Source organism: Gasterosteus aculeatus, chromosome 18 (genome assembly GCF_964276395.1).
Source record: "Gasterosteus aculeatus chromosome 18, fGasAcu3.hap1.1, whole genome shotgun sequence".
NCBI classification, from domain to species: Eukaryota; Metazoa; Chordata; class Actinopteri; order Perciformes; family Gasterosteidae; genus Gasterosteus; species Gasterosteus aculeatus.
Window position 1 is genome coordinate 15,624,162 of NC_135706.1, and position 12,687 is coordinate 15,636,848.

General features: G+C 51.4%; 2 protein-coding genes across 2 annotated transcripts; one reads left to right on the top strand and one right to left on the bottom strand.

Annotated features, from left to right (window-relative positions):
• Nucleotides 1–551: 551 nt before the first annotated feature.
• On the bottom strand, nucleotides 552–5,329 carry vps18 (VPS18 core subunit of CORVET and HOPS complexes). Its single transcript, XM_040160248.2, has 9 exons — nucleotides 4,879–5,329; nucleotides 4,652–4,793; nucleotides 4,470–4,561; nucleotides 3,907–4,157; nucleotides 3,471–3,824; nucleotides 2,071–3,333; nucleotides 1,746–1,955; nucleotides 1,366–1,602; nucleotides 552–1,250 (listed from the first exon to the last, which is right to left on the bottom strand). Exons 1-9 carry the CDS (start codon nucleotides 4,979–4,981, stop codon nucleotides 954–956), a joined length of 2,949 nt encoding a protein of 982 aa, XP_040016182.2. The 5' UTR covers nucleotides 4,982–5,329; the 3' UTR covers nucleotides 552–953.
• Nucleotides 5,330–5,619: 290 nt separating this feature from the next.
• Nucleotides 5,620–7,605, top strand: rhov (ras homolog family member V). The gene is made up of 3 exons (XM_040160249.2): nucleotides 5,620–5,943; nucleotides 6,166–6,224; nucleotides 6,586–7,605. Exons 1-3 carry the CDS (start codon nucleotides 5,739–5,741, stop codon nucleotides 7,030–7,032), a joined length of 711 nt encoding a protein of 236 aa, XP_040016183.1. The 5' UTR covers nucleotides 5,620–5,738; the 3' UTR covers nucleotides 7,033–7,605.
• The last annotated feature ends 5,082 nt before the right edge of the window (nucleotides 7,606–12,687 follow it).

A 12,687-nucleotide genomic window follows, 5' to 3' on the forward strand; every position in this document is an offset into this window, starting at 1 on the left:
TTTACGGTCGTTTATGCTCAACGAACACAAGCGCATCGATGAAATCCCGATGTCGATTAGTAGAGTCTGCCCACTGCGAAGATTACCGAGCTGCGTCTGACGTCACCAGACGGGAACTCCGTTTTAGGTATGGTGAGGCAGCTGAGTAACCTGAGTAAAAGGTGACAGTTTGTGAAGTTATTGTAATGTCAAGAGTTAAAAGTAGTTTTTTACACCCAAATGAATAAATATGTTTGGAGACTTTTTTTGACAATTATGTGATGTACAAAATACGTTTAATGGTGCTGTTTGGGATCCGAACATGCTTTCTGTAACAGTAATCTGAACTCAAGTCGCCCTCAACACAGTTTACACCAAACCACAAGTTAGTCACGCAGCCTGTGGTGCTAAGTATGGTGCTGTGCATGACCTGCTTCTGCTTGCTGATAAGCTGTTATTTTGTCGATCTCAGGCAGCTGTAGAAGCCCCCCGAGGAACTGCGAAGAAGGATTCTGATTTCTCAGTCAGTCTAGTTCAAATAAATGTGTTAAAGGTTCAATGAGAATAACCAGTTCATCCTTGTTGACAAGCTTTAATAATCCACAATTGAATTGCAAAACAGGAAACGTGAAATAAAAGTTTGACGATTTGCCACACATGAACTGTAAGATTAAACAGAGCTTGAGTCGTTGAAGTGCATAACATAATTTAGTTAATTGCGATTATCACATCCTCTTGTATAATTTGCCAATGTCCAGCCTCCTACTAAACACTCCCACATTAAGTGCAACGGTCTTTAAATCAGCTCCACATATGGCCAACAAAAGAAGTTTTTTTGGGATGCGGCACTAGTGACAGGCAATCGGGTGAATGTCTGCTTCCACTGAACGGGTCCTGTGGATGCTGACGTTTCATTGACATATCAGGTAGGGGGGGGGGCTGCCGTGTCTCTTCACATCGAGGGGAGGCCTCGCTCATAGCCAGCTGGATTTCTCCTCCTCAAATCTCTCTGGGTCAATGAAAGGCTTGTCGATGGTCTTGATCATCAGCTCGCCGCAGTACACGCATTCGGACGCAATGATGTCGTCCATGTCCGATTTGATCTGCTCGCGACTCGTGCCCGCGCTGCCCTTCCCCAGGCTGCCGGTGTCTCCTTCGTCCTTGGCCGCCGGCCGGTGTCGAGACTTGGAGGACGGGGCGGCCGCGGCCAGCTTCTTCTGCAGTTCCTCCAGACAACTCTGCTTAAAGGGCGTCAGGTGAGGGGTGACTTCCTAGAAGGTAGAAGAATATAAATTAAAAGAGGGACTCAGGAGGAATTGTAACTCCACAAATGTGGTTTGGCAATCTTTAATCATTATTAATAATGCGGTACACAGCCATCATTACCTGGAACAGGCAGTCGTAGTGGAACATGTGTCCGCATAGGAACAGGTAGAAAGGCCTGTTGAGCAACGGGAATTCACAAGCGGCACACTTCTCCTGGGAATCCACTACGCCGTATTTGTTCCTCATCTCCTGGATGTCTTCTCGGATGCGCTTGGCGCTCTCCGTGGCCTCCTCCATTTCCTGTTTCAGCTCGTCGATGTGCTGGTTGTACTCCTCCAGGGAGCTGCAGATGGCCTCCTGACAAGCCGGTAAAGTGCGTTCATTTGCGTGTTAGCCGTACATTGAATACATGGCATCGAGCAGGGATTATAGGAGACACCCAGAACTACGACCACAGTCAGTAAAATGTAAATTGTTTGTGTTCATGTTCCATCACGTACCTTAAAATGGTCGATGGTGACAAAGTCTGGGAAGAAGGGCAGGATGTCTTCGATCTTGAGCAGGTTGCAGCTGGACAGACAGTTCATGGCTTTCTTCACATCTTTCTCCTCCTGCACCACGTGCCGGGCGATCTTCAGCCAAAGCTTTTTCCTCAGCTCCTCGTCGTCTTCGGGCAGGTCCGCGCATGACTTGGCCAAGTCCACATCTACCTATGGACAGTAAACGCATTGCAAGTTGGCTGCATTTGTCAAATCGGTTACGGCCTCGATGATTCAGACATTGTTCTGCATCGGCTTCATGTCCATCGACGTGCCGAGCACTTACTTGTAAGGCGAGATCCACGGCCTCTTCGTACAGCTCCATGATCCTGTAGACCAGGACGCAGGCCCGCAGGTAGCCGTTTTCCGCGCACAGCCTGAGGGCGTACTTCAAGTCGTAGTGGATCTCTGAGGCGCGCGTGCCCGCCTGCTCCAGGTACCACAGCAGAGAGTCCGGCTTGTACTTGGCGTAGAGGGACAGCAGGTAGTTGTGGATGGCCTCCTCCGTCACGGTCAGCTCGTACACGCAGAACTCCATGTAGCGGATGGTCTCGCTGATCTGCTGGGTGCTGCCCATCTGGCTGTAGTTCATCAGAGCCGGGATGAGCTTCTTCGGGTCCAGCCGCTTGCCCATCTGGATCCACGCGTCCACCACCTTTTTGGGAATGTGCTGCATGAGGACGGGGGAGAACTTGTAAAAAAGCTTCTGGTCGCAGTGCTTCGAGAGCACGTCCAGGGCCGCGCCGTAGTCGTCGTGCTGGCAGTAGTGCGATATCACCCGCTCGTAGTCCTGCATGACGACCGAGAAGTAAACCATGTCGTCCACGTTGCCGTGGCTGGCCAGCAGGTCGTAGATGGTGCTGCGGTTGTTGAACAGGCAGTCCTTGTGCTTGCCGTTGCAGAGAAATTGGTGGAACTCGTCGCGCGTCTCCTTGAAGGCGACGGCGTTGCCGTCGCTCTCCAGCTGGCCGAGCCGGTTCAGGTAGAGCTCGGCCAGCCAGGTGACCAGCAAGGTGATCTGCGTCCTCTCGCTGGCTTTCAAATTGTTCAGCTTCTTCAGCAGGAACTCCTTCAGGGCTTCCTCCTGTTTGGCCTCGATGAACTTGAGCGCGATCTCTTCGAAGTAGTTCTGCGTCAGGGCGTAGCACTTGGCGCTCTCCAGGTACCGCTTGTTCTGGAAGCAGTGCTCCGCCTCCTTGGCCAGCACCATGTCCATGCACTCCGGGCGGTCTCGGCAGTACTCCTTGGCCAGGTCGAACTTGGACATGCTCATGTACATCTGCCACACGTCCCTGGACTCGCGCTGGATGTGGTAGCGGAAAACCGCCCGCTCGGTGTAGATCCACACCAAGCCGCCCACGGGGTCCTTGATCATCTTCTTGAGGGCGCCAAATTTATCTGGGAACACGTCCTCGTACACCACCTGTCCGTTCAGGGTGCAGATGGCTTTAACTCGGTCGTGGAGCAGCAGCAGGAAGTGGAACTGTGTCAGCACAATGGAGATGGGCTTGTTGAGACTCAGGTCGATGTCGGGGGTGTAATCCCACACCTGTTTTATTGCGAGGGAGAAAATATGGAGAACGAGTACGTGAATATATGTCGCTAGGGTAGAAATGAACATTGTTGAGAAAAGGAATAATTAGTTTGAGTTGATAGAGAAACCTTCTCACACGTAGAGACATTTACCTGCACATCACTCAGCAGGGAATCGGGCCGGACGTAGTCCAGCTGACCGTAGAGAACTCCATTACCCATCATCCAGGCGAACGCCTTCGGGGAAGTCCGCAGCTTGGAGGTGTAAAAGGTGATCTCGCTGTAGCCCATGTTGGCCGGGAACTCCTGGAAGCTGGGCAGCAGGTCGTGGTTCTGGCTGAAGATGGAGCTGAAGCCCTGCTGCTCCGAGCCCTCGGCCACCTTGCCCACGAACTGGAACAGGCGCTTGCGGGTGGTGGCGATGATGAAGTACTTGTTCTCGAAGCCCCGCTCCACCTCCAGGCAGCAGACGGGTGCGGGCTTCCCATCCTCCTCCAGGGAGTGGACCTGACGCAGAAAGACAACGTGATGCCGGGAAATATAGGAAGACGTACGAGGCAGTATTTTGGACGACCGCACGGGCTCCCACCTGTCTGAAGTATTGATCCGGATTGGTGTTGAAGAGGCTGCCCTCAGTCGCCGAGATCTCCGCCTCGAAGATGATGCCCTGACTGGTGCCGACCAAAACCGGTCCCGTGCTGGTCTCGTTGCCCAGATGCTTGTTCCAGGCCACGCTTTCGATGAGGTGTCCCCTCCAGCGGGACAAGCCGCGCACCTTCTGCGTGTTCCTGTTGAGGTACAGACACTCGCTGGTGCTCAGGCAGATCAGCAGATGGGAGCCTGCAGCGGGGAAAATATGGTTGAAAAACACCGCTATTGTTAGGAAGTCACTATAATACAGTGATCTTCCACATATTCTAGTTGCATTTCAGTCCTCAAGATGTTGCTGCAGTTGTGCTGGTGTTTTTGTTCAATCATTTAAAAAATAGAACTAGATGAAATAATTGAAAACAATTGTCATGTGAAGTGGAAAAAGCACATAACAGGATAGAAAGTCGAATCACGTGAAGCCTGATCATAATAACGACAGCCCTATAGGCAACATGTTCACATTAGAATCTGAATACTGTTTACAGTGTTTTTTTGTCTCACCAGTGGGGTCCAGGAACAGTCTGTGCACCTTACTGTCATCTTTCCTTCCTAATTCGATCTGGTTGGGCTGATCTGGCTTGGCCAAGTCAATCCTGCACAGAACAGAATACGAGGCATCAATATATTCCATCAGCTGTATTAACATCCGTTTTGGGAGGCTGTGGGACGATGCCCTGTCTCACCTCAGCAGGGTGTCCTTCCCCAGACTCATGCACAGCTGGTTGTTGCACACCGCGAGGTGGTTTATCCTCTCGGGAGGGGTGAAGTCGATCCTCTGCTTGTTGAATATCGGCTTCTCTTCCTCGAGCCTCACGTTCACAAAGCCTAGGTCGAACATGGGGGAACAAGTGCGGCGTCAACGCGACGGCGATCCTCGCATGCAGCGCACCCGCGGGCGAGAGCGACCTACCCGAATGCGTGATCCCGATGTTGGCGGTCGACAGGCGGCTTTGCTGCTGCGCACTCTGCCTGGTGTTCTGCGAGTCCTCGTACCCGTCCAGAATCGAAGCCATCGTTCTATGGTTCGCCTTATTTCACTGCCTTGAAATGACTCCTCTACACGTGACTTGGTGGCGAAGAGACACTGCTAGTACGCCATAGCTAGCTAACGTTAGCTAGCTAGCTAACTCAACCCGTACGTCCTCTGCCCGCATGAACACAAACGGCAGTCAGGGGGGGGGGGGGGGGTTGATTTACTGCCTTACGTTGCAGCAAACACGGCAACGTCCGACATTAAATCGTTCGCGCTAACTTTGGTACAGAAAGCAACGGCAGCTTCCGACCTCACATACACAGTGTGGACGCCGATAATCAGGTGACGCCCGCGATCATGTGATCAGCGTGACGCGGTGCTTCTGTTCGGCCGCCAGGGGGCGCGGTGAGCGCGCTCTCAGAGCGCCTGAACGAATGACAGAGCATTGACCACATGATTAGAATAAATCCCACATTCACCTGGATGACGATGCTTTTTTTAAAGTGTTTATGTTATTTTACTGCACTGTAATTGTTTTTTCATCTCACAGTTAGTTGGGAATCACAAGCTTTTTTTATTCACAAGCGTCTATGCATCGCTCTCTTTAAGCGTCTTTTTCTCCGTGGGCGTGTCTATGCAGATCGGAAGCGGCCCTGGCCCCGCCCCCTCCCGCACACGTGGCCCGTCACTCAGCCTCCCTCAGCGTGACAGACCGTCTCCGCTCAGACTCTCGCTCGGATCTCAGCGGAGCAGCAGCGTCCGCCGCGTTCTCACACGTGTTTAATGCGCGGCTCGACATGCCACCTCACATGGATTACTTCCACCGCGAGTCCCGAGTCCCTTCCGCCTGCGGGCTGACCGGGGAGGACGAGCTGGAGCCCGGCGTCATCAGCTGCATGCTGGTGGGAGACGGAGCCGTCGGGAAGACCAGCATGATCGTCAGCTACACGTCCAACGGGTACCCGACCGAGTACCAGCAGACCGGCTTCGACGTCTTCTCCGGTGAGGCATCGAGCAGCAGAATTATTCATTTATTTTATGCATGTCAGATTCTGGATAAAGTAATAGGAAGGAGTCGGTAGACACTCAGTGACACGAATCGGCATGAATGCTGGTGTCTTTGCTTGGAGGTTAGAAATGTTTTCTTTCTTCTTCTTTCTTAAATGTGTGAAATAAAGTGAAACAAGGGGATGCTGACTGACTCATGTTGTTGGGGTTCAACAGGTCAGGTCCAAGTTGAAGGATCCCCAGTTAAAGTTCAGCTTCTGGACACTGCTGGACAGGTAAGACCTTTTATTTATTTATTTATTTATTTATTTATTTTTATTTTATCACCAAGACGCTGTGTTGACAAATAATACATAATACATATATACCAACATATTTACTTGTTCGTCACCTGTTTGTTGGGGTTGAATTCACTGAATGGACACAAAGTATAATTTGACAGCTTAAAATCCTCATTTTAAAAACACGCTGATATTCCGATTTTCTTCTTTGATGATGTCATGAGAGCTGAACTTTCCTCCGTTGTGTGACTCATGTTTTGTGTGACAACACGATGTCACCATGAACGTAATTACCGTGAGTCAGTCTACCGTCGCCTCGCTCGACGCTAACCTGCGATCCGTGTCTCGATTTCAGGAGGAGTTTGACGGATTCAGGGCTCTGTCCTACGCCCACACGGACGTCTTCCTGCTTTGCTTCAGCGTGGTCAACCCCACCTCCTTTCACAACATCACCAAGAAGTGGGTTTCAGAGATCCGGGCCCACAACCCGTCCTCGCCCATCGTCCTCGTGGGGACTCAGTCGGACCTCTTGTCGGACGTCAACGTCCTCATCAACCTGGACCGGTCCAAAGTCAAGCCCATCCCGAGCTCCCGGGCCCGGGGCTTGGCCGAGAAGATCCGGGCGGCGGACTACGTGGAGTGCTCCTCGCTCACGCAAAAGAACCTGAAGGAGGCGTTCGACGCCGCCATTTTCGCCGCCATCAAGAACAAATCTCGCAAGTGCAAGAAGAGGAGGTTTTCTGACAGACGCACCAAAGCTTTCTCCAGGTGCAGCTGGAAGAAGTTCTTCTGCTTCATCTGAACTCTCCAAAGCGGACAGCCGACCCTGTGGGTTGCGGACAAAAATGTCTGTCGCTTATTTAACTCCTTTACTTTTGCTTCCTGTCCCGGTTCTGATTGGTGGCAGTTTAGCATCCTTACCCGTTAAGCATTATTACTCCGGGATGCCAAATGGAAGGGAAACAAAACATGAGCGCGGATGGACGCGGGAAGTAACATCCGTGGAGACCGCAGAGAGGATTCTGGGTCTGGTTTCCGGTTTTGAGGAAAGCAAAGTTTGTTTACATTATATTCACATGCCGATTGTTCCATGTAAAAAAAAAAAAACAACATATGTGTTATGTTAAAAATCAAAGTCAGTGCACGCTTTCATGTGTACGCATCACCGGCGGGCCGTGAATTGAGACTCTAAAGGAACATTTCACCACAAAGAGAAAGCACACATCGTCATGTAAATGGGGTGAATTTGCATGCGGTGCCTTTAAACGCCTGCAGCCTTAAACGCAAGAGGGAGAGAAGCGGAAAGGGTCCGAGGCCCTGGGTCTGGGTCCCGGGTCCCTGGGTCTGGGTCCCGGGTCCGAGGCCCTGGGTCTGGGTCCCGGGTCCGAGGCCCTGGCCCCCGCGCCCTGGGTCTGGGTCCCGGGTCCGAGGCCCTGGCCCCCGCGCCCAGGGTCTGGGTCCCAGGTCCGGGGCCCTGGCTCCGGGGCCCAGGGTCTTAGCTGATGGGCGTTAGCCTTTTTCTCTGTTGTATTCTCGCTGTCTGGTGACAACAGCCTATTTATATGCAAGTAGCGATCGCAGTGCGAGGTGCCACATTGTTGCCTCTGTGTGAAAGCTCCCGTGGGTGGTTTCGACCGGTGTATTTTCTTTTTCTTCGCCTGACAACCCCCCCCCCCCCCCCCAAGTCCCCCCCCCTCTCGCCCAGGCATTTTTGGTTTGATTGGAATTGTATCAATTTATTTAACATCTGCGAGAAAAAGAAAGTGATGATTTCTTGGAAGAAATGCGTTTTCCCCCTTCTTAGTTCTCGGCGTCGCACGGGGGCCTTTTCTTAAAGTCCTGTGGGGTGAAAGGGCCGTGGGAGTGGTAACCTTTGTTTGTTGCCCCCCCCCCCCACCAATCTGCATCTGTAAAATCAGGCACTGCAGGAGTCTTGGCCTCCACCCTGCGGCTCCTCTCAGCAGCACCGCTGGCTTGGCTTTTTTTATTCGCTCCTCTTTGTTTACAGGCTCAATACATTCCTTATCTCCTCAGCAGCCCAGTGTGCACAGTTAGAGGACGCTAAACGGCCGCTAACTTTAATGTAAGTGAAGACCCGAGGTCACAAAGTGAGTGTGAAGAAGAGCCACGGAAAGGCTCTACTATACTTCCTGTGGAAGTCTGCTTAATGTATTCGCTATTCTGTTTGTTAAAACAGATCATTTGTCATTTATATGTATATTAAATATTAGATGAGACTTGGATTTTTATTGCATTGATGTACACGTATGTTTTGTCATGTTTTATGTTGTTTTTTTTTCGATCGCTGTCACCAATCTCTTTGCTTTACCGTCCCCTCCTTTTCGTCCGCATGTATTTCTGCACGTGCGGGAGTGAGGGCATGCAAATAAAAGAAGTGCAAACCATAGCTTCTGTGTCCTGTGTGTCATTGGAGCGGCTTTCCCGGGATGTTATGATGTTTGAAAAGGCGCAGAGAGCGGCGCGGGAGTCCAAATCCCCCATCAGCACTCTGGGTACTTTCCCTAAAAGCGTCTGCGATGAGCAACCTCTGGCCTCCAGCTGTGCCCCCTCGGCTCCACCGCCTCTAATCGCGTCCGCGTGGCCGCTGGTGGCGTTCGGCTCGAGACGTGGAAAGCGGCTGCAGCAGTGCGAGCTGCTTGCTCACCTTGTTGCGTAGAACTTGATTGACATTCGTCGGGTAGGCGCAACCGTGACAACGTGAAACATGCATGAAAACGGGGGTGTTTTTAAAGCAAGCCGCAGGGAGGAGGGGGGGGTGGGGGTTGCTTCTGCAGCAACGTGAGGTGAGCGTGAGAGAGAGAGAGACGTAGGAGACATCCCACGCGGAGTCCCGGGTGAGCGGGACAAATAGAAACACTCTCACTTTGCCCGATACGTCAGGGATCTGCTCGCTCTGCTAGAGGCCGTCTCATCGCCGGGTCAAAACGTGACATCCTCCGTCTGGGGCCGGGTCGCGGATAAAAGCCACAGCGTTCTCATCCCGAGGAAATGGGGCCGATGATGAACTTTGACCCCGAGGGACCAGTCGGTTCCAGCACAAGCTGGATCGGCTTATTTGAGGAAATTGCACTTTCTTGTTTCTTGCTCTTCTGAGTTTGTATCCATATGGTTGAACACGCTTATTGTAAGTCGCTCTGGATAAAGGCGTCAGCTGAATGACATGTGATGTAATGTGATCTGCTGCTGGTAGGGGAGGTGATGTGAAAAGCGTCCCATGTTGGACAGATTTCTATTTAGAGTGTGACAAGTGAGACAAACCCATTTGAGGTGGAAAATGTTTAACGCAAAAACAACAGTGAGAAGAGACATCTTTGTGTCCTCAGTCGTTTTGGGGGGCCGGGGACCACTGTGGAGCGCGCGCCCTGTCAATCAAAAGGTGCACACTGTGTGTGCGGATCAGCTGGGCCGGGTGAAGGTCACCGTGGGGATCAACGTGCTGAGAGGCCACCAGGCTCCTCATGGGGGAACAAACTCTCACTCAACCTCTCATTTCATCTCTCATTTAAATCCAAATCTGCTCTGCAAGGTTCCTGAAGCAGAAACGTACCTCAAGTGCATGCTGTTATGCACACACACACACACACACACACACACACACACACACACACACACACACACACACAATACATACGTTGTAAACACAACCGCTCACAGGTTCAGGGTGTGCAACAACAGCGCGCACGTTGAGCAATCACCAGGGCCGTGCTGGACAGGTTTTAGGTTCCCAGGAGTTCAGGCAACTGTCCTCCTCCTCTCGTTGTCGTCTCAGGGTTAGTCATCTATGTGTCTCTCGTCCTTCTCCCGGGCGTCCCCCCCCCCCCCCCCCCCCCGCCCGACCGCTCTGCTCTCAGCGATTGTGCCAGGAGTAGTCAACCAGCTCAGCCTCTGGCTCGCTGCCAGTTTCGCTCTGGTCGGGTTTCACTGTAGTGGCAGGTTGGCAGCGAGGCCTGGGAATCAGCAGGTGCACCGACAGGTCCGTCCGGCCCCCGGGGGCGAAGCCCGTTTGGTTCGGCGCTGCTGCTCCTCCGTCGTGTAAACGAGCGGTTTGAGAGCGTCGCGCCTCGGGGGGGAGAGGGGGGGGGGGGGGGGGGGCTGTTGTTGTTTTTACTCCCCAACATCGGCTGTGTGTGTGTGAGACATTGTGATGTGTAAAAGATAAGGATTCAAACGAAGGATTGAACACTGAAAAGGCCAAAAGATTTAGCTAATTTAGCTGTTTAATGATTAGAAATCTAATATTTGACTCAATTTACAGGATTGGCTACATCATGTTTATCACTCATCATTTAATTCTCCTTTGTACTTTGGCCAATAAACGTCCGGTTTCGGTGTCGATCAGTGAGACTCGTCCCCGTGCCTGAGTGTGACTTCTTTCAACAGCTTTGAAAAGGCCTCAAAGGCGCCGGCGTCCAAGTGAGTAACACACGGCGAGGTGGGTTACGGACACCCTCCTCTGCCTGCAGACAGCGGGCGCTTTGCTCATCCTGTGTGGCCCCTTGAATGTCTCTGCATCGCAGGTCGTCAGCGGTCGCCATTGTGCCCGCCCTGCAGTCGTCAAGGGAGACGTGATCAAAGTCGCTTCGCGGCTGGAATACACGCAACGCGGCTTTGAGGCGAGACGAGCGAAGGCCGCGCGCCACAGCGTGCGGACAACGAGGCGATTAGCACTTCACACGCGCTCGTCGACCCGCAGACACTTTGGTAGTGGATTGTCTATGTGGTTCACAATGGATTTGCAGTAGATACACACTCAAAGAAAAGAAAATACACACATCGAAAAGGCGTGACAGACGCCCCGGATGCAATACACAGAGGGGCTGCTGGGAAGCAGCGGCCTGCATTGGTGTCATTACGCACATCAGCATGCGAGGAAGTGCTAAATCCACGTGCACAGCTGATGCTGGCAAAAAAACCGAATGCGCGCACGCTTTTAAGTGGGACAAATTATCAATGAATAATTATAAAACTAGTGACTCAGTTGTAGCAAAAGCTGCAAATTAACCCCCAGAATCTGATTCTAATGTAGCTGAATCTGGTTCTGGTTCTCGTAAAAGACACGTATTATTAAAATTTGATTAAATTATATTGTGACTCATTACTTGCAGACACAACATGACTGTTTGTTGTGATATCGTCACGTCCTCTGTGTGCAACCCTTCTCCTGTGATGAAAAACAGACTTAATCACGTCCCGTTCTCCTGAAGACCTCGACTAACAACAGCGTTATCTTTTCAGCTCAACGCCTTTCTTCAGAATTTAAATTAAATGAGTGGATTATCCGCTGCCAGCGATGGCGAGGCCTCATTGTGAGCGGGAGAGACGCATGGGGTGCGGGTCAAAGACGCCTGGAGGCTTTGCTGATGTCTCAAATGTATCAGATCAGGACGCAGATATTAGAGCATTTGCCATTTTGGCCGAGCTTCTTCCACTGGGTCAAGTTGTATGTGTTTAAATATATCCACAGTAGGTTACACTCAGGACGTTCTGGGTGAGTTTTTTCTATTTTACCAATGCAGAATACATTTTAAATAACAACGGTGGAGGCAATTGGAAAGTGGAGATGGCGCCTCGGGTTGTCGCATGAAGTCGACGAGCCGAGATGCACGGGCGAACGGATAAATCATTTTGAAAAGTGACAGTTAAACCCAGCTCACCGGTGAACACTGACAGTCACTTTGCATGTCGTTTCATTGGTTGTGAGTCTGTGAATTGGGTGTGTCCACGTCTGGGAATCAAGGGGGTGAGGCGTTCTCACAGTGGCGTTGAGGGAGGGGGGGCGGGGGCTGTTGTGACATCTGCACAACACACATGGTGGCAGTAAAGCAAGTGAGGACATGATGTAAGTCGATAACCGTTGCCCACTTATGACCCCCCCCCCCCCAAAGCAGCTACATACACACATATGATAATGTCAATACTGTACAGTAGCTGAAAAGTACACACTAATACTCGATTAATGAGTTCCTGACAACAGACATTGTGTTTTCTCAGCGATGAGGTGTGTCTGGACCTGCTCGGCAGAGAGTGACTGGCTGCTGTCCGGTTACTCAGAGCGCTCGCCATCACCTGAGCGAGTAGACGAGGGGGGGGGGGTGATTCATCTGAATCTGAATCAGTGGCCGATCGTGCAATCAGAAGGGTTACAGGTGGAAGCCGCTCACATCCTTCGTCACACATTTTATAAAACGTTTATTCCTTTAAGTGAAAAGCAGAATGATCACAACGTGACACCGTTAATGCGTGAGCAGCATTTCTGCGAGAAATGCGAGATGCAGAAATGCGAGATGCAACCAACTACTTTCCGAAGTTTGGGCCAGATTAAAAAAACCTGTTTGACAGTGAAGTGAGCGTAGAAATAGTCTGAAGAAGAACTGCTTTTGAATTCAGTTCAAACATTGTTCAAGAAATTTATTTTGAGCTTCAACACAAAAGAATA